Source organism: Gymnoscopelus microlampas (genome assembly GCF_963454915.1).
Source record: "Gymnoscopelus microlampas genome assembly, chromosome: 6".
Classification (NCBI taxonomy): Eukaryota; Metazoa; Chordata; class Actinopteri; order Myctophiformes; family Myctophidae; genus Gymnoscopelus; species Gymnoscopelus microlampas.
Genome location: NC_139943.1, coordinates 51,748,891 through 51,776,190, shown reverse-complemented (window position 1 = coordinate 51,776,190; position 27,300 = coordinate 51,748,891). Strand labels below are relative to the sequence as shown.

General features: G+C 42.0%; 1 protein-coding gene across 2 annotated transcripts in view; it reads right to left on the bottom strand.

Moving 5' to 3' along the window:
* Nucleotides 1-4,715: 4,715 nt before the first annotated feature.
* LOC311048032 (anoctamin-9) overlaps nt 4,716-27,300 on the bottom strand; it is a 39,732-nt gene continuing 17,147 nt past the window's right edge. For both annotated transcript variants that reach the window (XM_084061029.1, XM_084061030.1), the window contains exons 10-25: nt 26,841-26,934; nt 26,402-26,462; nt 26,166-26,248; nt 24,617-24,721; nt 24,161-24,325; nt 22,712-22,748; nt 22,125-22,236; nt 21,248-21,305; nt 21,032-21,129; nt 19,273-19,469; nt 18,729-18,881; nt 17,601-17,748; nt 16,484-16,603; nt 11,950-12,043; nt 9,229-9,353; nt 4,716-6,757 (exon numbers count right to left, since the gene is read on the bottom strand). In XM_084061029.1, coding sequence (XP_083917155.1) covers nt 6,742-6,757; nt 9,229-9,353; nt 11,950-12,043; nt 16,484-16,603; nt 17,601-17,748; nt 18,729-18,881; nt 19,273-19,469; nt 21,032-21,129; nt 21,248-21,305; nt 22,125-22,236; nt 22,712-22,748; nt 24,161-24,325; nt 24,617-24,721; nt 26,166-26,248; nt 26,402-26,462; nt 26,841-26,934 — 1,666 coding nt within the window. In that variant the 3' untranslated portion in view covers nt 4,716-6,741. The remainder of the gene's footprint in view (nt 6,758-9,228; nt 9,354-11,949; nt 12,044-16,483; nt 16,604-17,600; nt 17,749-18,728; nt 18,882-19,272; nt 19,470-21,031; nt 21,130-21,247; nt 21,306-22,124; nt 22,237-22,711; nt 22,749-24,160; nt 24,326-24,616; nt 24,722-26,165; nt 26,249-26,401; nt 26,463-26,840; nt 26,935-27,300) is intronic.

Below are 27,300 nucleotides of genomic sequence, written 5' to 3'. Positions count from 1 at the left end.
AATGTTAAATATATATGTTTTTTGTTTAGTTTTTTCTTGAAAAGTGAGTTTTCATTGTGAAAAATGGGGGTCGGGACCTTATTTGGGGGGGGGGGGGGGCGAAGATGATTAGCTTAATGTGCAACATTGTTTTCTATCTGCAAATTTATAAAGTTACAATTTAAGGACTTTTAATACCTTTTTAATATCCTGGGCGCTACACCAGCCCTACTGCACTAGTCCCCCACAGCCTAGGGAGGCCAGGGCCGAGCTCATGCCTCCTTCAATGCATGAGAGCCAACTGACCTTCTTGTCACCTTACAGGGGGGACTTTCCCCGGTAGGACGTAGCGTGTGGAAGGAACACGTTATTCCAACCAGTTCCTTTCCCCTCCATCAGGCGCCCCGGCTGACCAGGGGGAGGCAGTATAGTGACCAGGATTACTACATGTTTTGTGAGGGTATTAACTACCCTAGGAGACACGGGGAGAACATGCAAACTCCACACAGAGTAGGCCCTTTCGCCAACCCCGCCTAGGGTATGGGCGCTGATGACGCGGAGGAGAAGAACAGATCTACTGTTCTAAGACATCAGATGGTTAGTTTAGAAAAAATCAGAAAGAACAAGAGGAGAAACAGCTAAAAGATAAAGTTATGCAGCATTACAGTTATGTCATCTCTTTATGAGTATTAATATGCATGTAATGAAATATACTGGTGTAACACTTATGTTTGTATGTTGCTGTCTGTTGCCTGCTATTGTAGATCTGCTATTTTCACTGTTAATGATATTTTTTTAAAGTTTCTGGAAAAAACTTTGGTTTTGTTTGGAAAATGTCTAAATTTCAATCCGGCAATGAATTGATTTTGAAAGTTTTAAATGTTATTTGTAATCTTGAATACTTAAGTATTTTTAAAACAAAATACTCCAGTACTTTACCTCAAGTATTAATTTGACATAGTAACTTTCACAATTAATATTCGACTGTCAGTATTTATATTTTGACTCAACTACTGGGGTTGATTGAGTACTTTTACTTTTAATAAATCTTCTAGTGTATGATATGCTGAATGCTGACTGTTAATACACGTCTGTCTGACTCACTTTACTTTCATCATCTTTAATAAGATCAAATACATACATCAACAGACATCATCACTGTCACATAGAAACTATAGAATTCAAACCTGATCCATAAATGACAAACACAACAATATAAAACATGTTATCAGTAATAATCATATCAAACATGTCACCATTATACCAATATAATTACAAACTGATCGTTAATAGTTATGCGCTACAAAATGAAAGTATGTCATCAGGAATCATTTTATCTGTTTAATTTTCTGGGTGTTCACTCTCCATTCCGACATCTCACCACTCCGACTAGTGGCTTCCGCGTGCGGTTAGGGTTAGGTATAGGGTTCGTCAACGTCGGAAAGGCGACATGTCGGAATGGAGAAATGCACCCAATTTTTTGTCCGCCATAGCTGTGTTGGTAAAGCATGATCTGTCTGTCTGTCTGTCTGTCTGTCTGTCTGTCTGTCTGTCTGTCTGTCTGTCTGTCTGTCTATAATACCAAAGTAATTCAAACTGAATGATGCATTCAAAATATTAATTAATTAATAACCATGAACCAATCCCTTCTGAATACCAAGGAGATCTCCTAATCAATACCAGAACAATATATTTGTAGGCTTTGATTGGACGCTACATGTTCTAACTATGGTTTTCCAGAGTGACACAGATCTTCCCTGGTAACATCTTCAGAGACATATCATCTGCATCATAATTACAAATGTATGGAAACAGTGTGTCAGTGAAAGTGTGTGTGAAGGTGTGTATGTGTGTGTTAGAATCAGGATCAGAGAAGGACAGCTGTCCTCTGTCCCAGTCCAGCTGGACTCTGATCCTCCGGAGTTTCTGATTCACTGAGAGATCAGTACACTCATCATCATCATCATCATCATCATCATCATCATCATCATCAGGCCCTGATGAGGAGAATGCTGTGTATCCACCCTCATGGAACTGTATAAACCATTCTCCACTACACTTTCCCTTCCTCTGGAAAGACTCCACACACACACCTATTTCACAGTTTATATTGTCTCCAACCTCAACATCCCAGCTGTGAGACCCTGAGTTAAAGCCCTCAGAACCCCGGACACACCAACTGAGGTCAAACCTCTCTGGGTTGTCAGGAAGCTGCTTCATCTTGTTCTCTTCTTCACATGTCACACTGGTCAGATCATCAGACAGCATGAGTTCAGGATGAGCAGTGTTGGGGTCCAGGATGACAGGAGTGTAGGAGACAATGTCCTTCATCTTGTCCCAGACTCTGAAGGTCAGGTTCTTCAGGTGTTTGGCCTCGTCTATCAGCGCTCCTGTGACCGGCGGTGGGACCTGCAGGGTGAGCTGGACTCCCTCCATCGTGGTCTTGTAGTTCTGCAGGAATGAGACGTGGTCATCAGCTCTCAGCTGCTCCTCAGCAGCTTGGATTGCGTTGGAGAGGGTTTCCATTTCTCTGCTCAGACCCTCAATCCTCTCCTTCATCTCCTGACTCTTCTGAGCCTCTTCCTCCCGCAGAGCGGCGATCCTGGCCTCCTCTTCCTCCTGTAGGAAGCGACGAAGATTCTGAAACTGTTTCTTAATCTGCGTCTCTGTTTTCCTGGCCCGAACCTTGATGTGATTTTCTGTTCTGTCATAATCTGTTTTAACTTCTTCAAAGACCTTCAGTTTCTCCTTTAAAGGATTCAGTGATTCCTGGACCTTCTCTTTGTAAAGTCCAGACGCTTCGTCCACGGGTAAGAACTTGTGTCCGGCATGTTTTTTTGAATCGCGACACACAACACACACCGGCTGTTGGTCATCCAGACAGAAGAGCTTGAGCTTCTCACCGTGTGCGGTGCAGAGGACCTCAGAGCTCACCGACGAGGAGCTCCGGCCTTTCTCCTTCAAGAGGTTCTCACACAGGTTCTTCAGCGCAAAGTTTATAAAATATTCCTTGGAGTTTCTCTTCTGACAAACAGGACATTCTTTTGTTGGTCTTTCCGTCCACCATTCCTGCAGACAGTCTTTGCAGAAGCTGTGGCCACAGGACAGCCCAACGGGATGTTTAAAGATGTCATGACACACGGGACAGGTCAGCTCCTCTTCTTGAACAGTCAAACTGGAAGCCATTTTGTCTGCCGGTCACACACCTGATCTGGAATGTTCTCTGAGGCTGTTACACCAGAGGAATACTAGAAGACAAAACAACAACAATAACATTATGAGTATCAATAGTAGTAGTAGTTATAGTAGTATTGTAGTAGTAGTAGTAGTTGTTGTTATATTAGTAGTAGTAGTAGTGGTAGTAGTACAGTGTTTGCAGCGGTTGTAGTATTCATAGTAACAGTAATAGTATTAGCACTTTTTAATAATCCTTCTGTTCTTACCTCAGTGGAGATTGTATCAGATAACAGTCTGTCGGTCTGCCAGGTTGTTCAAATGATCCGTCCGTCTATTAATTGATCTATTTATTGATTGATTTATATTTGTCTCTCGGTTCGTTTTTTGTGTCGCAGTCTGACAGAAGACTCACACTCACTCAGTCTCACAGAAAGTCTGAGCGACTAAACAAGGATATGGACTTTGATCCATTTTCTTCTGATAACAGGAATGACGCACACACACACACACACACACACACACACACACACACACACACACACACACACACACACACACACACACACACACACACACACACACACACACATGGAATGGATACTCCAGAATAATAACTGTTTCTATAAGACGTACAGTAGTTAGTTTGAAAATACTGACACATACTGTATGCACACACGGATGTACAACAGGATGTTTAAAGATGTTATGACAACTATACAAAAATAATTTCTCAAACATTGGCCACATTCTAAGAAAGATGCAAAAGTTGTGAAAATAGCTGATCTACAAGCTCACAACACCTCGCATTGTGAGCTTGTAGATTGTAGATTGTTTTCCTCAATTTGCATCTGTGGAACCGAGTCCCCAGTTCAAATATTATTATTTTGGGGAGTCCCCAGTTCAAATATGATTATTTTGGGGGGTCCCCAGTTCAAATATGATTATTTTGGGGAGTCCCCAGTTCAAATATGATTAATGATTATTAGTGTTCCAAACATAAACACACCACCCCGGTGTTTCTGTCAGGGGGTGGCTCTTCATCGTTTATGATATTCATTCATATTTGATATAGCCTGTTTCTGGCGAAAATGGAATGAATACTCACGCTATGAGCTTGTATAGATCTGCTATTTTTGAAAAATCTTGAAAATTTGTGCAAATCTTTGAATATAAATATATATTTTTAAAGCGAACATTTGTAACTCAAATCTTTGCTTCTTGGGGGGTCCCTGGATCAGCATATTTTCAGATGGGGGTCCGTGGCCAAATACATAATATTTTGGGGGTCCTTCACGTGGAAAAGTTTGAGAACCACTGCGTTTAGTGTTCAGATGGGTGGGCCCTGATCAAGAAAAAATACATGTTGAAATGGGCCATTCTTTCATAATGAGTATTTTTACTTTGGTACAGTACGTATATTTTGATGCCAATTAACTTGTGTACTTTTACTCAAGTAAAACTTGCTAACAGAGTATTTCTACATTGCAGTGTTGTTACTTTTACTCAAGTAAAACATTTACTTCTTCCACCATTAGTAAGAATGACAAAGACACATGCTATTCAACCTGTGTTTAGCTTTAGAACCTTAAAATACAGGTTTACACAAGTAAATACAAACAAACATAATTTAAAATACATGAGATGATCGTCTGAAAGCAACACCCATGGGACTAAAACAGGCTGTTATAAAAAACAAACAAGGACGGCTGATAAAAGAAGACAAATGAACTGGCTGGTTTAAGTAACATTAAAACATCAACAATACCATCAGTATTTAAAGTTGTTCTGTGCAGATTTCCAAAAAACGACTTTTAGCAGCCTCTGCTGGTCATTACCGTCACTGCAGGCCGTTTCTTTATTACTGCGTCACCCAGAATTCCATTCGTTTTCACCGGAAGACGGAAGTGTTTCAAAAAGCGTTCTTTTAATTGTTTTATACGATCTGTGGATCGTTTCTCTTAGCCAGTGGAGCATTAGTTACCGTGAGCTGTGTTTTCTTTTTCTGTTTGTTTTCGTTCTTCAAATCATACAATCTCTTAAAATCAGCGTGAGTTTCCTTTTGTTATTAGCGCGGTAGTTCCTGGCCAAACAGGAAACCGGCGCGGTAGTTCCTGGCCAAACAGGAACCTGGTGCATTTCCGCTTCCATTTTCCGGCCAGGTGACGTCATTTTCGAGGGAAAGTCATGCTAGACAGCGTTCAATAGAAAATATATAAATAAAAGGCTTTCGGGGGTGAAATTCATGGAGTGGGTGTTGTGAAACATTTGCCACTCACAAAAGATATACAATTTAATTTTAGTTTTACTGAAAACGTTACCTAGTATTACTTTAAGGCAACATCGTGACATAATAGTAATCAGTAGTGGTAAAAAGTACTCAATTGCTTTACTTAAGTAAAAGTATCAATACTACAATGCAGAAATACTCTGTTACAAGTAAAAGTCCAGAATTCACAATTTACTTGAGTAAAAGTACAAAAGTATTGGCATCAAAATGTACTTAAAGTGCCAAAAGTAAAAGTACTCATTATGCAGAAAATAGCAGATCTACAAGCTCACAATGTGTTGCATCGCGACGCATTGTGAGCTTGTAGATCGGCTATTTTCAAATGGCCGAAATGTATATAGGGCTGAAGTCGTTAGTGTATGTTTTGTAATAATAATCAAAATCTACAAAGTAACTCTAAAGTTTTAAAATAAATGTAGTAATATTTGGATCCAAGATGTAGTGGAGTAGAAGTAGAAGTATTGGAAATCGGAAATACTCAAGTAAAGTACAAATACCTCAAAATGTTACTTCAATACAGTACTTAAAGATGCATGATCAGGTATTATGATTATACTAGGAGAAATAATTTTCCCCAAAAAGTGTACAGAAATGGCTAAAATTACGTTTTTATGTGGCCACACCCACCAGGTCATTATGTATGCGTGGTTGTCAGGTGGGTGGTATTCTATCTGAGTTAGCCACACCCCACAATGTTAAGTGAGTTGTGGTAGGCCGTCCCCTGTTATTGTGATGTCATCAAAACAGGGTATTTCCAATGGGCATTTTGACTCAGAGGCTTTCAGCTTTCAGGAAGAAACCAAAAGTACACAGGGAAGGCAAATTTGCACATTATAACAACACCTGGAGGTCTACTAGAGTAATGTTAACTTTGTAGACACGTGAAAACCAGAAAAGGCTCAAAACTATGGCACTGCATCTTTAAGTAAATGTACTTGGTTATTTTCCACCACTGATAGTAATAATACTAATAATAATTCATGCAACTTTATAAAACACCTTTATGTCTTTAAGCAGAAATAAGCATAAAAAATCTCTGAAAGTACTTTTTCTTTATATAAAAAAAAGGATGTATCCAATAAAGGCTTGTTATTTCCATTGTTGACATCTGTATCCATGGCAACCATCAATGTTGTGCTTTCAAATGTGATGAACGAGCAGAGAAGCTTTGCTGTGTGTCTGTGTCCACACATACAGTCTTTGACCAGACTCAGTGTTATGATCATATTGATCCATTTATAGATCATAATGGAGTCAATAAGTCCACGTTTGCAGTGAAAAAACATCTTCAGGTCTGCTCACACATCAAAGGAACTGCAAGGAAAACAAAGAAACATTGTTGGGTGTGATATATCATACATTATGTTGTGTTTTTATGTTGTTGTTGTTGTAATGTGTTGGATTATATTTACAATTCTAGGCCACCAATTTGAACAACCTGCTTTGGGGAACTACATATGACAAATACAGCAGCTCATTGGCTAGTTTTGACATTTATATTTGTGAATACAATGTTATTTTAACCTACATGTATCGTATCATGTGCCTACATTGAAATTGTAACTAGTAGAGTATGTTGATACAATTCAACTAGTACATGTGAAGCTGATTTTATAGGAGGGGCCGAGGGGAAATAGACCTGATTGGCCAGCCCATCAGGTCTATTGATTAATGCATGTTTCAATTAATTAATTGATTAATCTATGGATTTATTTACAGCTTTGTTAGCATAGAAGATGCCCTCATTGACACAGTCACTTACATGGACATATGTTACATTGTTTGTTTATCATACTTGGCATGTCTGCTATAGTTAATAGTTTCATTGGCCTAAGTTCTTTGCAGATAGAGATATACAGGTTTATTAAACCACCTTTTATTTTGTGTTATTTCATACACAAACGTAGGCCTGTTCTCACCTCTGTGACACCTGTATCCTCAACCCTGTTACCCTCTGGTACAAAATGATTTTTTGACCAATAGATACTTTCCATAGTGCACTGGTGTTCAACCCTTTTCATATCAAGGTCCATTATTTATTCGGCATTTGAGCCACGGATTCATCACCATTTGATGAGATCTAGACTCTCAGACCCAAAACTTAAAATAATTTGTTATCGTTGGATAAGATTTTGTCCACAATTCCATCCATGCTGTATTGATGTTGGTACCAATAGGAGAGATGACAGGCAAACTTTGATCAAAATAACAATTATTCTACATTCTCTAATTGTGTTACTTCTTGTAAATTAAGTAATGCAGATGTTTAACAATAATTTAACTATTGAGAGAGTAAAATGAAACCAAATGGGCCCGTAAGGGTCCATTTGGTTTCATTTTACGCTCTCAAGAGTTAAAGATCTAATAAGGGTTCATTTGGTTACCAAATCTCCATCATTTATCTGGGGACCACCTTCAACCCCCTCAAGGACCACTGCCATAGTGTACCAACCAGTAAGCTAAATGTTATCAACCCCATACCATTATAAATATATATATATATATATATATATATATATATATATATATATATATATATATATATACACACACACATATACACACAGATTATTGGGCAGGTATAAAGAAACCTTGACCATTACAAATATATACATCTTTGGCCTACAAATATTTACTGTCTGAATGAAAGCCATACTATTTTGGCACACTGAGTATAGCAACATTGTATGCCTTTCATTGCTTTCAAGGCAAAAAACAAACCATGTCACTCTGCCTTTCATGAATATTCAAGGCAAAAAAAGTACCATATGTCATTGCTATGCTCTAACTGCTAGCATCAAACTCCGCGGGAATTGATAGTTTTAAACTCTCTAAAATGGATCTAAAATGTTGTGCTTACCTCGACAATAAGTGTTGTCCCTATCTACTTCAATGGACTACTTTATTTGGGCTGTTTGCTGGATTCTTTTTTTTTTTACGAGGCACAACAAGCGTGCGTGCGCACACACACACACACACACACACACACACACACACACACACACACACACACACACACACACACACACACACACACACACACACACACACACACACACACACACACACACACACACACACACACACACACACACACACACACACACACACACACACACACACACACACACACACACACACACACACACTCTCACAGGCTGCAGGCTGCAGGCAACCCTAGAAGTGGCTGCACAGGACAACATATTTGCATTCCTGTGAGTGATGGTCCCTACACTGAATGGACTCGGCCGTGGCTGTGTGTGAAACGGATGATGGCCCTATCGATTGACGGACGCGCTATTGTTCTCGAGGGGGTGGTTTCACACGTTCTTCAAAGCTCACGGTACACCTCGCAAGTACCCGCGGTACACTTAGTGTACCATCTACCGCGGTTGATAAACACTGTAGTATACTGTGTGATGAAAATGTTGTAGATCTGCTATTTTTGAAAAATCTTGAAAATGTGTGCAAATCTTTGAATATATATATATATATTTTAAGAGAACAATTGTAACTCAAGTTGTGGGGGTTGTGGAAACCACTGTGCTAGACTAAATGGTACCGAGCCTTCATTAGGGGTGCAGTACGTTAGTCCGACAGCGCATTCCTCCGACAGCGCAGCGCTCCGACGTTTCCAATACTAAACCCGAACCAAATCCGCACCCTAACCCTAACCGCACGCGGATGCCACATAGTCGGAGAAAAGGTCTGTCGGATTAACGCATGCCTCCCCTTCATTAGTATCATTGGTAACACCTGTGTGACAACATTCCACTCAGACTCACCTTTTATGTCTTTCTAGTTCATCCTTCAGACGGTTCAGCTTGTCCTCCAGCCTCTCGTTCTTCACCTGCATGGGAGCGCTGGGGACGAACCAGGCTGCCACGAACTTACAGATGACAACCACGTGCTGCACACACACGCACACACACACACACACACACACACACACACACACACACACACACACACACACACACACATTTCAATGTCTTTATTTGAGTCCACATTTATAAGGGCGCGAATATTTTCCAGCTGCTTCTGACGTCCCACTCACTGGAAACAACATGTGTCTCAGTGCTTGAATCCAAACAAGTTCAGAATGAACAGAATGTAAATGTAGTGGAACGCAGTGAGCTGGGATTGAACCCGAGGTTCCCACTCGCCAGTCCGACGTGTTACCAGTCATGCCAATAGGGCTGAGCCCGATTGGCAGGTCTGTTGCACGCTGGTTTTTGGCTAATTTGACTGTGGGGGCTACAATCACCCCCCCGATCTTTGGAGCGCGTCCTCGCGCTTCACACTTCATGCCGCGGACCACCGTACACGACGTCCCTCATGTCCCTCACGCGAGGATATTACGCTCGTCGTCCTGCCGACTACGCCAGATTGTAGTGGAACGCAGTGAGCTGGGATTGAACCCGAGGCTCCCACTCGCCAGTCCGACGTGTTACCAGTCATGCCAATAGGGCTGAGCCCGATTGGCAGGTATGTTGCACGCCGGTTCTTGGCTAATTTGACTGTGGGGGCTACATAAACAACAAATGCACATGAATTTATTCTTGTTGATGCTGTTAGTTACCCTGCCTGTCCTGCACCATGCAGTGACAAATGTGTGGATGTGCAAAACAATTTTCTTTTAAAAGGATCCCTGCTAATAAGCCAAATATGACTGAATACGTTATAATTATCCTCTATGACTAAAATTAAAAAATTAAAACACCTTAAATATTTGATCTAGTTTAGAAACAGTTCATCTTTTACTCAATAGGGGCAATGCCTGTCGCGGGTTGATGATGTCATTTGTCCATGTGTGGTCTAGCCCTATGGAATTTATGAAATGCATGTGAAAATAAGAAACAACTTAAGCCATTAAGACCTGAAACTGTGTCATTTTTAGATTTGAGCTAAAAAGCATTATTTTACACTTTGGGCTATTCAAAAATAGCAGATATACAAGCTCATAGCGCGGCACCGAGTGCCGCGCTACGAGCTTGTAGATCTGCTATTTTTGAAAAATCGTGAAAATGTGTGCAAATCTTTGAATATATATTTTTTTAAAGCGAACATTTTTAACTCAAATCTTTGCTTCTGGGGGTCCCTGGGACAAAATATTTTGATGGGGGTCCGCGGCCAAATACATATAATTTTGGGGGTCCTTGACAAGATTGAGCACCACTGATATAGAAACATACGTTTTTCAGAATACTGTTGGGATTTAGGAGACATGTAGAATCGGCTTCAGGTCTCAATGGGTTAATCCATGTAGACCAGAGGCCGAGTCTAAAAACGACTTCTAAATCCTGACGTAAGTTTTCTGAAAAACTTCAAATATGTATTAAAAAACAAGTAAGACGCGCGAACGCTGGAAGCGAACGCAGCTTGACTGTAGCTGCTATATTTCAGCCACACTGTAGTAGTGCACTCTGGCGCACTCTGGCGGCTGCACACAGGTAGTGCAGCTGCTATATTTCAGCCACGGAGTTTCGAGTCACATGGGGGCGCGAGCCAATGAGAGCGTGAGTCACATGGGGGCGCGGCTGCACACATACTGCACACATACTGCACACACACACTCGCCGCGCCTCCTTCCGCTATATACATTGCTATATACATTGCTATATAGCCTACTGTACATAGCAACAAGAACCTCAAAGGGGGTTCCCGTCCTGAAAGGTACAGTATAGTTACAAATAGGGCTTCCCGTCCAAAATGGGTTAATACTTCCTAAGGTTAATATGAGCATCAAATCAATATTTTAAAGATGTTTTTTTATTTTCACATACATTCCATAAAGTCCATAGGGCTGGACCACACATGGACAAATGACATCATCAACTTGTGACGGGCATTGCCCCTATTGAGTAAAAGATGAACTGTTTCTAAAATAAATACAATATTTTTGTAGTAGTAGTTTTAATTTTTGTATTTTAGTTATAGAGGGAAATTGTAATGTATTAAGGCATATTTGTAATGTATTAAAGGTTTCATGACATTCAGTTTTACCACACATTAAAAGTCTTTGTCATGGTCCTTCAAACGTGTATAAAAAGTTTTAACAAAAAAATCCACTCCATTGATCCATGGCAGGTGTTTTTCTCTCACATTTCTAAAGCCTTTTCAACTGCAATGAAAAAAGAAATCTTTGCCTGTTGGTGTCGCTGTTGAGGGATTTTGCCTGTCAATCATCGCCTCTGCTCCGCACCCCCCGAAAGGAAAGGATAGGGGAGGGGAGGGGCTAGGAGGAGAGTGGGCGGGATTAATCGGCTGTGACATCACTGCCGAAGGGCCAAGCTCAGATTACTTTTCAGCCTAATTATTCAGAAAACCCCAGACCACAGAAAATCCACTGAAGGTTCAAAGTTCAGATTTTTTGGGTGTAATTGAGGTCATAAACCCCCCCAAAAAATATGAAAAATAAAAAAAGTGAAAATGAATGTCATAGAACCTTTAAGGCATATTTGGCTTATTAGCCAGGGATCCTTTTAACATTATCCCTTACGTACCTCAAACAGGATGACGAAGGCGAAGCGTACGGCTAAAATGAGCCAGAACTGTTGGGTGAAGCTGTAGTCCTGGTTACTCCTGTAGTCTTTATAGCTGTGGAGACAGAACACATTCAGTTACAGCTACAGTGGGTTTACTGTGGGCTCAATAAGCATGCATTAAAGCCTCTCCCATCTGTTAATAATCATAATGAAACATCTGTTTGCATTCAATAAGAAAAAATCACACCCTGTGTGAAGGAAGCGGTGCCTTTGGGGCGTGGCTTAACTCATTTCAGTTTGTCCCTATTGGTGGTCTGAGGCCACTTACCAAATTTGTACTTGGTAGCATGCTGCAAACTGGAATGATGGCTGTTTAAAGCCCAACCAATGGGCAGACAGATGGGGCGGGGCTTAAGTAATTACAGTTCGTGCCTATTGGTGGTTTTAGTCCATGTGCAAAATTTGTACTCCGTAGCATGCTGCGAACTTGAGTTATGGCTGTTTAAAAGCCAGCCAATGGGAAGACAGAGGGGGCGGGGCTTCAGCAATTCATGCTCGTCCCTATTGGTGGTCTAAGTCCACATACCAAATTTGGACTTGGTGGCATGCTGCAAACTGGAGTTATAGCTGTTTAAAATCCTGTGCTCATCCCGTGCTCATACGGGCGGACGGACATAACATACGCTGGGGGTCCCTGGACCCCTCTTTTATAACTTCAGCAATTCATGCTCGTCCCTATTGGTGGTCTAAGTCCACATACCAAATTTGAACTTGGGGTGGCATGCTGCAAACTGGAGTTATAGCTGTTTAAAATCCCGTGCTCATCCCGTGCTCATACGGGCGGATGGACATAACATACGCTGGGGGTCCCTGGACCCCTCTTTGATAACCAGTGGCACGTGTGGCCAATGAGAGGAGAGATGGCATAGGCAATCTCCAAGTCCGTCAGAACCAGCTGGAAAATATTCGCGCCCTTATAAATGTGGACTCAAATAAAGACATTGAAATGTGTGTGTGTGTGTGTGTGTGTGTGTGTGTGTGTGTGTGTGTGTGTGTGTGTGTGTGTGTGTGTGTGTGTGTGTGTGTGTGTGTGTGTGTGCGTGTGTGTGTTTGTATGTGTTGCTTCTTTGCCGTGCTCATCCCGTGCTCAAACAAACGGACGGACACGCAGACAGAGTCAAACGTAGAGCGGTTGGCACCGCTAAAAAAAAGTCTTCATTAAATAGAGGAGGTGATTTAGAACAGACACGCCTCATAAATCAAAGATCCATCCGTACAGTACAGGACCTCTGCACCCTGAGGTCACTCCAGTAATCATGGATTTAATTAAGTCAAATAAAATCTCACGACTGATAATATGTCAGGCCAAATCCTATTCTGTGATTTGCGGGGGGCCAGGAGGACTGCAACAACATCATGTGAGTGTTTGACACAGAGACCAACTGCTGGCTGAACACACCTTCTGCACAGCATCTTCCAGAAGGACACTATGGTCATTCAGCCTTTGCCTACAATGGAGAGCTGTACATATTTGGTGGTCGCAACCAGTTGTGGAAAGTAACTAAGCACATTTACTTAATTGTGAGGCATTTGTGCTTTACTTGAGTATTTCCAATTTCCAATACTTTTACTTCTACTCCACTACATCTTGGATACAAATATTGCACTTTTACTCCACTACATTTATTTGAAAATGTTGGTTACTAGTTACGTTGTGGATTTTGATTACTATTACAAAACATACATTAACCACTTCAGCCCTATATACACTTTGGCCGTTTGAAAATAGCCGATCTACAAGCTTATACATTTGAACATTTTTAATGGGACATTCTGCATAATGAGTACTTTTATTTTTGGTACATTAAGTACATTTTGATGCCAATACTTTTGTACTTTTACAAAATTACATTTTGAATTTCAGACTTTTACTTAAGTAACGTAACAGAGTATTTCTTTATTGCAGTATTGATACTTTCAGCAACTTCCTTGATTGGCCAACCCAACTGATCGGCTTTGTGGATTGGCCAGACTTTGCGTGACATCCGTGCCACCGAACCAATATAAGCCATCACGCGGACATGATTCCCGGTCAGACCCGGTCTTTACGGACAAAACCTGTTCTATAGTGTGAGATATGTTGAGCTGGACGGTGAAGCTGAATGGAAAAGGATCCTATCCTATTAAGCTACCCTATTATGCTGCTGTTACAGTGGAGCACAAGATGTACGCCTTTGGGGGGATCAATACCGGTCAATTGTGTTCGCATAGACGCCGGACAAAGCCAGATCTACCACGGTGGATTCAAACCCACAACCTCCGTGTGGACGTCTTCAACACAGTGTCTTTACACTGGGTGAAGTTGACACCTAGAAGAGGAGAACGTCACCTTGAGGTTCCCTCCATGCGTGTGAACCACACCGCTGTGCTGATAGACCATACCGTCTACATCTGGGGAGGAAGAGAACCTCCTCCTTATCCGCATCCTCATCCTTACATCAAATCCATAAAGTACGTTGCCAACGTGCTGTATGCATTTGATGTCGACACCCACAGATGGTTGAAGCCCAGGGTTTCTGGGACTGTTCCAGAGGGGAGGCACTACCACTTAGCCTGTGTCTTTCGGAAGGTCATGTATGTCTACGGAGGAGTGATCAATGATAGAGCCTATAATGACATGTACAAGTTGGACACCACCACAATGGTCTGGTCTCTAATTAACACCAGAGGAACTCCACCACCTTCTTACAGTAACTCCTCTGCCACCATCATCGGGAAAAAGATGTTTGTATTTGTATCGAACAAGATCAGAGTGTTTGACACAGAGACTAACTGCTGGCTGAGCAAACCTAATACACAGCTTCTTCCAGAAGGACGCTTTAGTCGTTCAGCCTTTGCCTACAATGGAGAGCTGTACATATTTGGTGGTCGTATATCTTATGCGGAGGGTCCCTTCTATGGTCTGTGGAAATTCAATCCAGAGACCTTCTCCTGGAAGAAGGTTGAGCCCAAGGGGAAAGGACCAGGTCCAATCAGGAGTATGCGCTGTTGCATGGTGGGAGATCGTATCATCTTCTTTCGTATCGTCTGGTTTTGGTGGGACACACCCTGTGATGACCTGTATGTCTTAGACTTGAGTCCTAGTCTGAAGACATTATGCAAGCGAGCAGTTATTCAGTACGGTCTGGAGCAGTCAGAACTCCCACACAACATCAGGTGGGAACTGGCAGCCATGACTAACAACAACAACAACAGAAAACAAATCTGTGGGCGTCGGGTGGCGCAGTGGTTACGTGCCTGCCCATCACCACGGAGGTTGTGGGTTCAAATCCACCGTGGTGCATCTGGCTTTGTCGGGCATCTGCGCGAACACAATTGGCCCCGTGTTCGGGGGAGGGAAGCCGGGCGGGGAGGAGGGTGATATTGATCATTGAAATAATAATAATAATGAATTGTGTGGAGTTTGCATGTTCTCTCCGTGTCTCCTAGGAACCGGTTGGAATAACGTGCTCCTTCCACGCGCTATGTCCAACCGGGGAAACTCCCCCCTGTCAGGTGATAAGAAGCGACCTGCTTGCTCCTCATGCATTGAAGGAGGCATGAGCTTCAGCTTGGGCTCTCCCTAGGCTGGCAGAGGGAGAGTAGCGCCCAGGATTACATAGGCAATTGGCACTGGGTGAAAAATATATGGGTTACAAAATCATGGGATACATTTTTTTATACATTATACATTGGGAGGTGAAGCGGCGAACAGTCGACACCAGCGTCCTCACTTCCCACATTCACACACCAATGGTGGCAAGCTAGCGCCGACCGACTCATAGGGTTCAGTGTCTTGCCCAAGGACACTTCGACACTAACTCTGGGGGAGCCCGGGATCGAACTGGGAACCTCGCGGTTGCCAACCGGCCGCTCTACCGACCACTCTACCCCTGAGCCACTGCCGCCCGCTGTCGCAATAAGGTTATCCTCTGAAAGAAAAAAGCGTTTTGCCTGTGGGTGTCGCTCTTGAGGGATTTTGCCTGTCAATCATCACCTCTGCTCCGCCCCCCCCCCCCCCCCCTCCCAAAGCAGAAGAAGAGGGGAGGGGAGGAGAGGGGGCGGGATTAATGGAAGTCCATGGGCCAATCACAGGACTTTTCTGAGCCTAATTATTCAGCCCCAGAACACAGAAAATCCACTGAATGTTCAAAGTTTCTTTTATTATTATATTTTTTGAGCAGTGTAGCCGCTCCTATAAGTGGGGTTGGGACCCATGACCCGTCCGTCGTGAAAATCTGTCTTTCGCTGTACTGTGATTGGCTGATAAGTATTCAGACCCTTTGCTCAGTATTGTGATTGGCTAGCGAGACGCATGATGAAATTCATAACCTATAAATAGCACCATGCACTTCAAAAAAATTACTTTTTTTCTTAAGTGAGCTTCCATCACTGTGATGACCTTAAATAACACCGCTCACTTCACACTGGGTGTGATTTTTTAATGTAATGAAACCTTTAACAAACCTGCAAATAAAGTATTCAAATGAATGAATCAATCAATCGATCAAACCTGCAGTATGTGACGTTCAGGCCATCTGAGGTGACCATCTGCTGAGGTAGGAAGTCGTGGATGTTCTGGTCGTTGGAGCGGGCCATGGACAGAGTGTTGTTGATGTAGCCCGACATGCAGCTGTTAGAACAACAACAAACACCTTTTATCAAACTACAGTCACATGAACAAGAATTGACACAACACTGATGACGGTGCTGTCAAACAAGTCTATGAAGCTATCTATGACATCTATGAAAAGGTTTAATCTGCAGCATAATTGTATACAATTAAAATATTATGTAGTGGGGGGGGGGGGGGGGGGGGTCCGTGCTTCATCTCTCTCTCTCTCAGTTAAGGGGTCCTTGGACTGAAAGACCCCTGCACTATGCTTTGTCATACAGTAAGACAAATAGCGCATTGTGAGCTTTAGATTGGCAATTTTCAAAAAAAAATTAATGTTAGAACAAAAATGAAAAATTGTTTTTTATTATTTCTCTCACACAAATCCAGTATTTTCTTCTCTCTCTCTCTTTAATTTTTTTTCACCATACTGTGTTTTCTCTTATCCTCTTTTCAATACAGTAGTAAATCACTGAAAACGCTTTTTTTATCAATTGGTATCAAAATGTACTTTAAGTAGCCAAAGTAAAAGTAGTAAATTGTTTGAAAATAGCCAGAACGCTCACAACCCGTCACGATGCGACGTGTTGTGAGCTTGTAGATCGGCTATTTTCAAATAGCCTAGGTATAGGGCTAAAGTGGTTAATGTATGTTTTATAATGTGATAATTTGTAACTAGTAACTAAAGTTTTCAAATAATTGTAGTGGAGTAAAAGTACAATATTTGCCTGTGAGATGTAGAGGAGTAGAAGTAAAAGTACTAAAAACGAGTACCTCAAAACTGTACTTAAGTACAGTACTTGAGTAAATATACTTAGTTACTTTACACCACTGCTAATGACTGGTAATGTGACGGTTCATACTCAGTGTCTGTGTCCGTGCCGTTAGCACAGGGCCCGTAGCGATAGCCTAATGACTGGTAATGTGACGGGGTTCATACTCAGTGTCTGTGTCCGTGCCGTTAGCACAGGGCCCGTAGCGATAGCCTAATGACTGGTAATGTGACGGTTCATACTCAGTGTCTGTGTCCGTGCCGTTAGCACAGGGCCCGTAGCGATAGCGATACACCAGGCGTGGGATGAAGTCAGAGGACACGCCGATGACCAGGCCGTTAGCGATGACCGCTAGCACGCCGATAGCCTCCAAAACACCGGTCCAAACGCCTGGAAGGACAACGATACACACACACACACACACACACACACACACACACACACACACACACACACACACACACACACACAATGTGTGCAAATCTTTGAATATATATGTTTTAAAGTGAACATTTTTAACTCCGATCTGAGCTTCTAGGGGGTCCCTGGAACAACCTGTTTTCTATATCCTAACAGTATGTTGCTATATCAGTGGTGCTCCAACTTTTCCATGTCAACGACCACCCAAAATGATGTGTATTTGGCCACGGACCCCCATCTCAACATATGTTGTTCCAGGGACCCCTAGAAGCAAAGATTTGAATTTCAAATGTTCACTTTAAAAAAATATATATATATTCAAAGATTTGCAAACATTTTCACGATAGAAAAATAAAAAGAAGCAGATCTACAAGCTCGTAGAGCGGCTATGAGCTTGTAGATCTGCTATTTCTTTTATGGAGTTTATGGACACAATCTAAAATGACACAGATGCGTTACCGCTCATTCCCTGCCAATGATGTCTTTTGACATCATTTTTTTCTTTTTTCTTTTTTTTTCACAAAGAAGCAGATAACGCGATCCAAAGATTTGCTGTTCCATTCACTTCCCTGTTAAAATATTAGGGAAATATTCTGAATCTTTGCTCCTGTGTTTTACTATGTATTTTTGAGCAAAACATGCTAACCCCTCCGTGATTAGCAACCATCAGGGGATTGATCATACTAGAGATACATATTCTGTGACTACTTGAAAAGGTAAGAAAATCGCAAAATCCTGGCAGTGTGGGCTTTTTGGGCCATTTAGTGAATGGCAGTGAATGAGTAAATGGATTAAATACTTCAGCCTGGAACTTCTGGAACAACCATCTCCAACTTCTGACCATCAATCCTCCCTCAATAGTTCAGGGTTTTTTTTTTTTTTTTTTTTGCATTACATCAAATAAAGGAACCCTGAAATCACCATAAAGTTGTACAATAAATAAAACGTACCGATATCGTTGCTCTTCATGGGCACCATCCTGCGCTCCAGAGTCACCATCTTAATGGCGTCCAGACGGATCTCGATGATGTTGTTGATGAGAGCCAGCAGGGGAGCCAATGGGAACGCTGCCACGAAGATGGTGGTGAAGCTGAACTGGATCACTGTAGGATCAACACAGAAGAACCAGCCTGCTGTTCATTCGTCTTCTATTGCACTTGTTTCCAACCTTTTCTGGATCAGGATGGATCAGGGCCCATTTGAACATCTTGAAAGTGTTGGCGGCCCACCCTAGTGGTCATAATGGGTGGGCCGCCACATGCATTTTAAGAGCATGTTTATTCTAATGGTCAATCAATTGACTGTGTTCCACCTTGAATCAATGGACTTAGCTTAGTTCCTATTTATCTGTATCACAATCAAAACACATTTTCAAGGTATTAAAGATTTTTTCAACATTATTATTATTTATACCCTAGTCTACTACTGCCACGCCTGAAGCTCATCAGTCAAAGACCTCACCCACGCCTGAAGCTCATCAGTAAAAAGACTCACCCATCTCCAGGAACTCGTTGAAGAGGCTGAAGGAGTCCACGTGGTTCAGACTGTAGTTGCTGAGCCAGTCCTTCAGCTTGCAGTTGTCACACAGCTCCTCTCCATGGCTGCTCTCCTTCTCGTCGTTCTGGTAGCGGTGAGCACACTTTCTCTGGAGCTTCTGGGTTCTTCTGCCCTTCAGCCAGCTGCCAAACCACCTGGTGGCAAACAACAAGGAAGACATTTAGTTTCTCCCCTGTCTTCTCCCAATAGGCCAGGGGTGATGCAACTTTGATGATGTATAGGGGGCCACTTATATTTCCACACTCACTCCAGAGGGCCACAATGCATATACTGTTGGGCAGGCACCTCTTATCTCCGTATTTTAACTTTTTTCATAAATGAATGCCGTTCTATGTCACACAAAAGTAGCAAAAATAGCCGATCTACAAGCTCAAAGCGCGTCGCACTGCGACGCGTTTTGAGCTTGTAGATCGGCTATTTTTGCTATTTTTTTAATTGGAATCCTGATTTTTTTAATTTGCTATTTTTGAATTTGAATCCTGAAAAGTAACATTTGAATTTAATTTCAAATGCATTCAGTGTTAACTTTATGAACTTAAATACATATACATTGGACATAAAAAAGACAATATAATGTTAATACTAGTCATTAAGCTACTACTATAGACTGAAGTAATTAAAGCGGGTCATGTTTGCATGTTCGGAACTGTAACAGCTGAAATCAATAATATATCACTATTCTGATATTAACCTGCGGGCCGCGTTAAGTGAAGGTGGGGGCCGCATGTGGCCCCCGGGCCGCCAGTTGCCCATGTATGTTGCCCATGTCTGGAAACAGCTGTATCTTGAGTTGACTTTTTTTTCCCTGTATTCGGCGAGACATAGTATTTTCAACGTGCTCTAACAAAGGAAGGGACGGTCACGGTTATATATTTTCTTTTCTCTGGACAACGAACAGTGATCCCTTTGTGTTTACAAACGGTCTGATGAGCGATCATAATGGATATAAATGTTCTATAAATGGCCAGTTGGGGAGGTGGGAAAGACGTGCATTTTTGACGGAAGATATGCTGTTTTCGGCGTGCTGCGACAAGAGAAGGCACCGGCGCGGGTGATTTAGTTTTCCTCTGGGGGACGGCCACTGATACTGTCTGTGTTTACAAACAGCGTTTAACCCAGTAAGACCTGAGGCCTATTCTACAAATGTCTTCTAAATACCAACAGTTTTCTAAAAACGTATGTTGGTATAATATCAGTGGTGCTCAAACTTTATCATAATTGTCAAGGACCCCCAAAATTATGTATTTTGCCGTGATTGGTAGGCCAATCAGAGGCAGGTGGGGGCGGGTCTTTTCGTAATAGGCAGCCGCGCAGCAACTAGTCAGTTAGACACGCTGTGATTGGCCAGTAGTCAACGCGCTGTGATTGGCCAGCAGTCATTTGAGTGGCAGCTTGCCTTCTCTAAAATGGCTGCCAATGAGGTATCTAGGTTTCTATATCTATGTTAGTAACCCCACAGCCAAGCGGCCAAGCAGGAAGCACTGCGGTGGTGGGCTAATGTTTTATCAAAGATGGTGTTTTCTTTTTAGGGAAGATCTGCCACGCCGATTTTAGCCACTAGAGGTGAAATGGCATGCAAATTACTCCTATGTGGGCACCTACCTTCTGACGGCAGATCTGGCGAACTGTCCCTGATTTGGCATAACGACGAGAAAAAAGGGATCAAAATAATTGTCTACTCCATGTGTTTACTTACGGGCCGCTGAACTCAAAGACGTTGCTGATGGTTTGTTTGAGCACCATGATGATGGCCATCTGGATGAACAGGTCTGTGAGACAGCCACTGGGATGACACTGTATGGACAATAATAAATGCATTTTAGTGAGATCACATACTAAGTAAGAACGTATACTAGATGAAAGAAATCTGCATTTGTTCAAAATATGATAACGCTAGACATTTTTTACTCACTTCTTCCAGCCTCCACTTCCCAGCGATCCTCACATAACCTCCAGGATGACCGTTTATCCTGTCAAAGTTAGTTACAAAACATCAAATGTTTTATAAATGTAACATGTTGTTAGACATTATGACAAATATCTTTGTCAAGCCAAAGTAATCCCGGTTAGAAAACCCAACTTTGTATAATTCTTTAGCATTTCGTTGCTGTCGGGCAGAGTTTGTAGATTGGCTATTTTCACAATTTTGAATATAAAAAAATAAATAATAACACCAAAGGTTTTGGCCATACAGTACAAGGTTTCCACCCGACAGCAACAATTTGATTACTGTAAAAAATACAACAAACTATTTGAAATAAGAACAGTGTCTGTGAGCCCACTGTGTCTGGTTCTGATTTAACACATTCAATCCGGGAATGCATCCGTGTCGTTTTTTATTTCTTAGGCTATTAAAAAAATAGCAGATCTACAAGCTCATAGCACGGCACTGAGTGCCTGAGCTTGTAGATCTGCTAACATTTGTGAAAAAGATTTGAATATATACAGTATGTGTTTTAAAGGTAATATTTGTCAAGTCACAACTCAAATCTTTGCTTCTGGGGGGTCCCTGACTGGGACAATATATTTTGAGATGGGGGTCCGTGGCCAAATACATGTCATTTTGGTGATCCTTGACATGAAAAAAGTTTGAGAGCCACTAATTATAGCAACATAGGTTGAGTTACAAGTCTTCACTTTAAAAATACATATATATTCAAAGATTTGCACACATTTTCACGATAATAAAAAAAAAACAGATCCACAAGCTCATAGCTCTATGAGCTTGTAGATCTGGGGAGATATTAGGCTTAGGAGCTTCAGGCAGATCTACTCTGCTATACACCTACCTGCCCAGGAAGAAGGCCACGTAGATGAGAGAGGAGAAGTAGGTGAAGAACTGGAAGGTGAACATCTTGACCGTGAAACTCTTCTCCAGGTTGGCAAACGACCTGTTCTCCTCTAAGAGACAATAATGTTACCTCATGTAAATAATAATAATGTTACCTCATGTAAATAATAATAACAATAATAATCATAATCATAATCATCAAAATCATAATAATAATGATGTTACCTCATGGAAACGATCATCTCACTTCATTTATGGACAAAATTACATTCTACACTTTTATGTCAAGGACCCCCAAATGTATATGTTTTTGGCAGTGGACCCCCATCTGAAATGAGTTTTGTGCCAAGGCCCTCCATACAAGATTTATGTTGTTATAAATGTTAAAATGGCTTTTTTTAAAATAGTATTTAGGGTCTAAAGTGGTTAAACTTATGTTGATTCTATATTAGCTATAATTTTGCTAGGGACCCCCTGGAACCTCCTCAAGGACCGCCTGGGGGTCCCTGGACTGTTGTACACCATTGAATATGTGTTTCATTACTGTATTGTCAAATGAAAACAGCATAATGTTTGTGTTCACACCTATGTCACACAGCTTCATGGCCACCATCCTGTTGACCTGGAAACAATGAACACAAGGTCAAGAGGTCACAAGGTCAAACATGTGTTCATCTGCAGCTGTGTCACCACTGTCATGGTATTGTTGACAGTGGTGGAAAAAGTACTCACATATTTTACTTGAGTAAAAGTAGCAATACCACAATATAAAAATACTCTGTTACAAGTAAAAAATCCTGTGTTCAAAATGTTACATTAGTAAAAATACAAAAGTATTGTCTTCAACATATACTAATAAGTATCACAAGTAAAAGCACTAAAATGTTTGAAAATAGCAGATCTACAAGCTTGAGCATGTAGATCTGCTATTTTCAAACAGCCTATGTATAAAATAGGGCTGAAGTGGTTAATGTATGTTCCCGGAATGAATGGGTTAAAACTGGTGGAAACGCAAGCCGGTTCGTGGCTGGTTCTGTGAAAAACACCAAAGGTTCCAAGAATCTAGAACGGAACCAGTTCTAGAACCAACGTTCTTTTGGTGGAAAAGGGGCCAGAGTGACTAGACAGAAATGGTGCCACGTTACAATGAGCATTAGTGAGAACCAATAGGCTCTATGCACAGCAGCCATATTGGACAGAAATTGGGCCCCTTCATTGCTTCCTTCACAGGTGTTACCAATTATGCTAATGAAGGATCTGTTCCATTTAGTGGTTCTGAAACTTTTTAATTTCAAGGACCCCCATAACTCTGAGAGTGTACACATGGAACCAAATGGACCCGGGAGGGTCCATTTGGTTCCATTTGTACACTCTCAGAGTTACACCCCCTCAAGGAACCATGAGGGTCCCTGGACCACACTTTGAGACCCACTAGTGTTTCCAGTGAGCCAACATGCACAATATCAGCACCCTGACTCTGTTTGACCAGAATGGAACAGAGCCTCCATTAGTATCATTGGTAACACCTGAAGGAAGTAAGAAGAGGCCCAATTTCTCTCCAAAATGGCTGCTGTGCATAGAGCCTATTATATAAAATCACACCCTGTGTGAAGGTAGCGGCGCCTTTGATACATTTTGTCATCGATATGTGTTTATAATGTGTTTCTAGCCACGTGTCATGTGAAGCTTGACCAATCAGAACGTTGACGGACCTGACCAATCACTTTGTTGACGCACCTGACCAATCAGAACGTTGATGGACCTGACCAATCAGAACGTTGACGGACCTGACCAATCAGACCGTTGACGGACCTGACCAATCAGAACGTTGACGGACCTGACCAATCAGAACGTTGACGGACACGGACAAAGTCAGGTATAGAGCAGGATCCGCTCTATACCTAAAGGTATAGAGCGGCTAGCGCCGCTAAAAATATAAGGTTGAACATGGGTGAAGTCGTCCTCTATTGATGACATCATACCCGTGTCATCACAGTGAGGATGATGTAATGACATTAAATGATGACATCCTACCCGTGTCATCACGGTGATGATGATGTAATGCAGGAAGGCTCCCAGCATCATGGCTCCGGTGTTGGAGTTGTCACTCAGGAACTTCCAGGAGCCCTCGGCCAATAGGACGGCTGCCATCACCCTGAAGACCACCAGCACGTGGGTTAACCCTATGATCACCAGGATCTGTGCGCGCACGCACACGCACACGCACACGCACACGCACACGCACACACACACACACACACACACACACACACACACACACACACACACACACACACACACACCCAAAGAGAAGATTTAAATATGTTCTCTTTAAAAAATATACATATTCAAAGAGTTGCACGCATTTTCATGATTTAAAAGAAAATAGCCCAAAGTATAAAATAATGGCTATAGCTAACATCTAAAATCACACAGATGCGTTCCCGGATTGAATGGGTTAATACATAATGATCAGTATTAGCGTCTCACCATCAGAGTGACACAGATGAGGACCAGCGTGCTGCGTAGGTACGAGTGTTTGTACTGTCTGGGAGAACAGTTGGCATCGTTCACGATGTCCAGGATCAGCTCCTCCTACGGTCGCATGAGTGGAAACAAAACATTTTTCTTTCAGATTATCAGATTTTAAATACGGTCAACCACTAAACTGAAACCATTAAGCTTCATAGTCCGGTGCACAACACTGCCGCTTGCCGACCAGAACAGATCTCCAAGCTATATCAATGCGTCGCAATGCGTGTTGCACTTTGGGTGACACAGTGCATCGGGGGCAAAACAGTGTGGTGGTGAGCCTGTGAAGCTCCGCCTCCGTAGTAACCAGGTGATCAAATAATGAATCGCAGGTAGAACATAGATTCAAGCAGATCAAACTTTTGTCAGCATGTTTGTCATCGTCCCACTTATGTAGGTACTTTATTCATCCCCGAGGGGAAATTAAGGTGTTACAGCAACTCATCAATAAAAACGCATTATAATAATAATACAATAATACAAAAAAACATCTAAAAATAGTCATCTAAGCATAGTCAACCTACAATATAAAAACATTGACAGACCAAACACTACTAAAGTAGACCCTCCAGAAAAACGCAGGCAAAAATCCTTGATTATGCGGGCTAAAATCCTTGATTATGCGACGACATATGCGTTTTTTTTGCAATTTTATGCTGTGAAATGATTTCTGGAGTGAGTCTGGCCTGATCGCCCATTCTGCAATATTGGCTGTGGGCTGGAGTTGGGCGGGAGTAATACCGTTGACTGACAACCCCTTCAGCCAATGATTGTTTTTCCCCTTCAGCCAATCAGCAGTTCATTTTTACCACCTCCAGACTATGTGACGCAACGGGACTTTTGAGACGGCCATGCCCAAAATAGGTTGCCTTATTGGGATACATGCGTGTCACTCCCCGCCCCTGCCGGTTCTCTAAATGTATATTTTTAAATAGGCTCTGTCATGATTAATTGACCACATATATGAAGTTAAACAACTAAATTCTATCCAAACGATATCTTAATAGTAAATTCCGTGCCTCAAAAAAGAAGTTTGAGACCGTTTTAAAAACGAAAGTAAGAAGTGAAGGCACTCGGACAACAACAATGGCTGCTGTTCGTCTTTTGTCGGCTGCACTCAGGCTGCACTCGGCTTCATTCGGGCTCACTCGAACTCGCCACCTGATTGGCCAACTGTCGCTGTCAATCACAAAACGATGTGCGACGACGCTGATAGGCTTGTCAGTTTGGCGTACACAGCCAATATTGCAGAATGGGCGTTCATGCCAGACTCACTCCTGAAATCAAATGGAAATGAGATTTCCGGAGGGAGGGTTTACCAGGCTAGAAAAGATCTCCTATAGCGCTCCTTCTTGCAACTTGGGTGTAACAGTCTGTTGCTAAAGCGGCTTTTCGGCCCTGCCACAGTGTCATGTAGGGGGTGGGAGTCTGACTTGTAGTCAGTGGTTGTGGTGAGTTTCTCGGTGTGATCGCCCCCTAACAGAAGTGTTTGTGTAACATACTGTACCTCTTCCTCGGACCAGTCAGAAATCTTCCATTCACACAAGTATGAAGCTCTGTGTCTCTTCCAGAACTCCAGGAACAGAGTGGCTGTGAGGAGAGAACAGAACTCAGTTTACTGTCCCAGAACCATGGGACAATAAATAGACCCTCCAGAAAAATGCGGGCAAAAATCCTTGAATATGCACATACATATTCCTACCTATTTATACATTTACTGAAGATAACATAAATAAGGCTCACCCCATATTGCCATGAACATAGCAAACAGCACTGTCCCATTGTTGTCAAACAGAAGGTTCACCTGTACACATCAATCAATCAATCAATCAATCAATCAATCAATCACCGTACAGATATAAAACACCAGTGAGCACTAATAAACAACGGTAAGTCAGTTGCTTGTCTGGTTTTCTGTGTCACTGCATTCTTCATCATGTGGGGGAAGGGTCAGATATGTGGGTGACATGATGTTATGATTTATGTGGTGATGATGTAAGTCTATGCAAAATACTGACACACACGCACGCACTTCAATTGACGTGTACTTCACCTTAGCATATGTACAGGTGAATTAAGTTGTACCTCACCATACAGTAGGTACAGGTGTAATAATAAAAATGAACTGAATTGTACCTTAGCATACGTAGAGGTGTCATAATAAAGTTAAATTAAATTGTACCTTAGCATATGTACAGGTGTCGGACAGCTGCCATACTTTGCATCTCTTGTCGCAGAGAGGACACATGACCGTCGTAGCTTCACACACCTCCTTTCTACAAGAAGACAGTCGTCATAACAGTTTACTTATAAAGCTTATTTTATATGCCATCACACAAGTGAGTATAAATGTGAGACTTAAACTCAGGGGAACAACACATAAGTAACTTCAGATATGTACATACTACTAGCCCAAATCTAGAGCAGTGGTTCTCCAACCTTTTCATGTCAAGGCCCCCCAAATTGACACTTATTAGCCCACAGACCACCATTTGAAAAGATATGCCTCAGGGACCCCCATAAGAGAAGAAGAACTCGAAGAACTAGCAGTGATTCTCAACCATTTGAATTTCAAGGACCCCCAGTTTGACATGCATATTAGGCTACGGACCCCCATTTAATGACTCAATGAATCTCTGGGA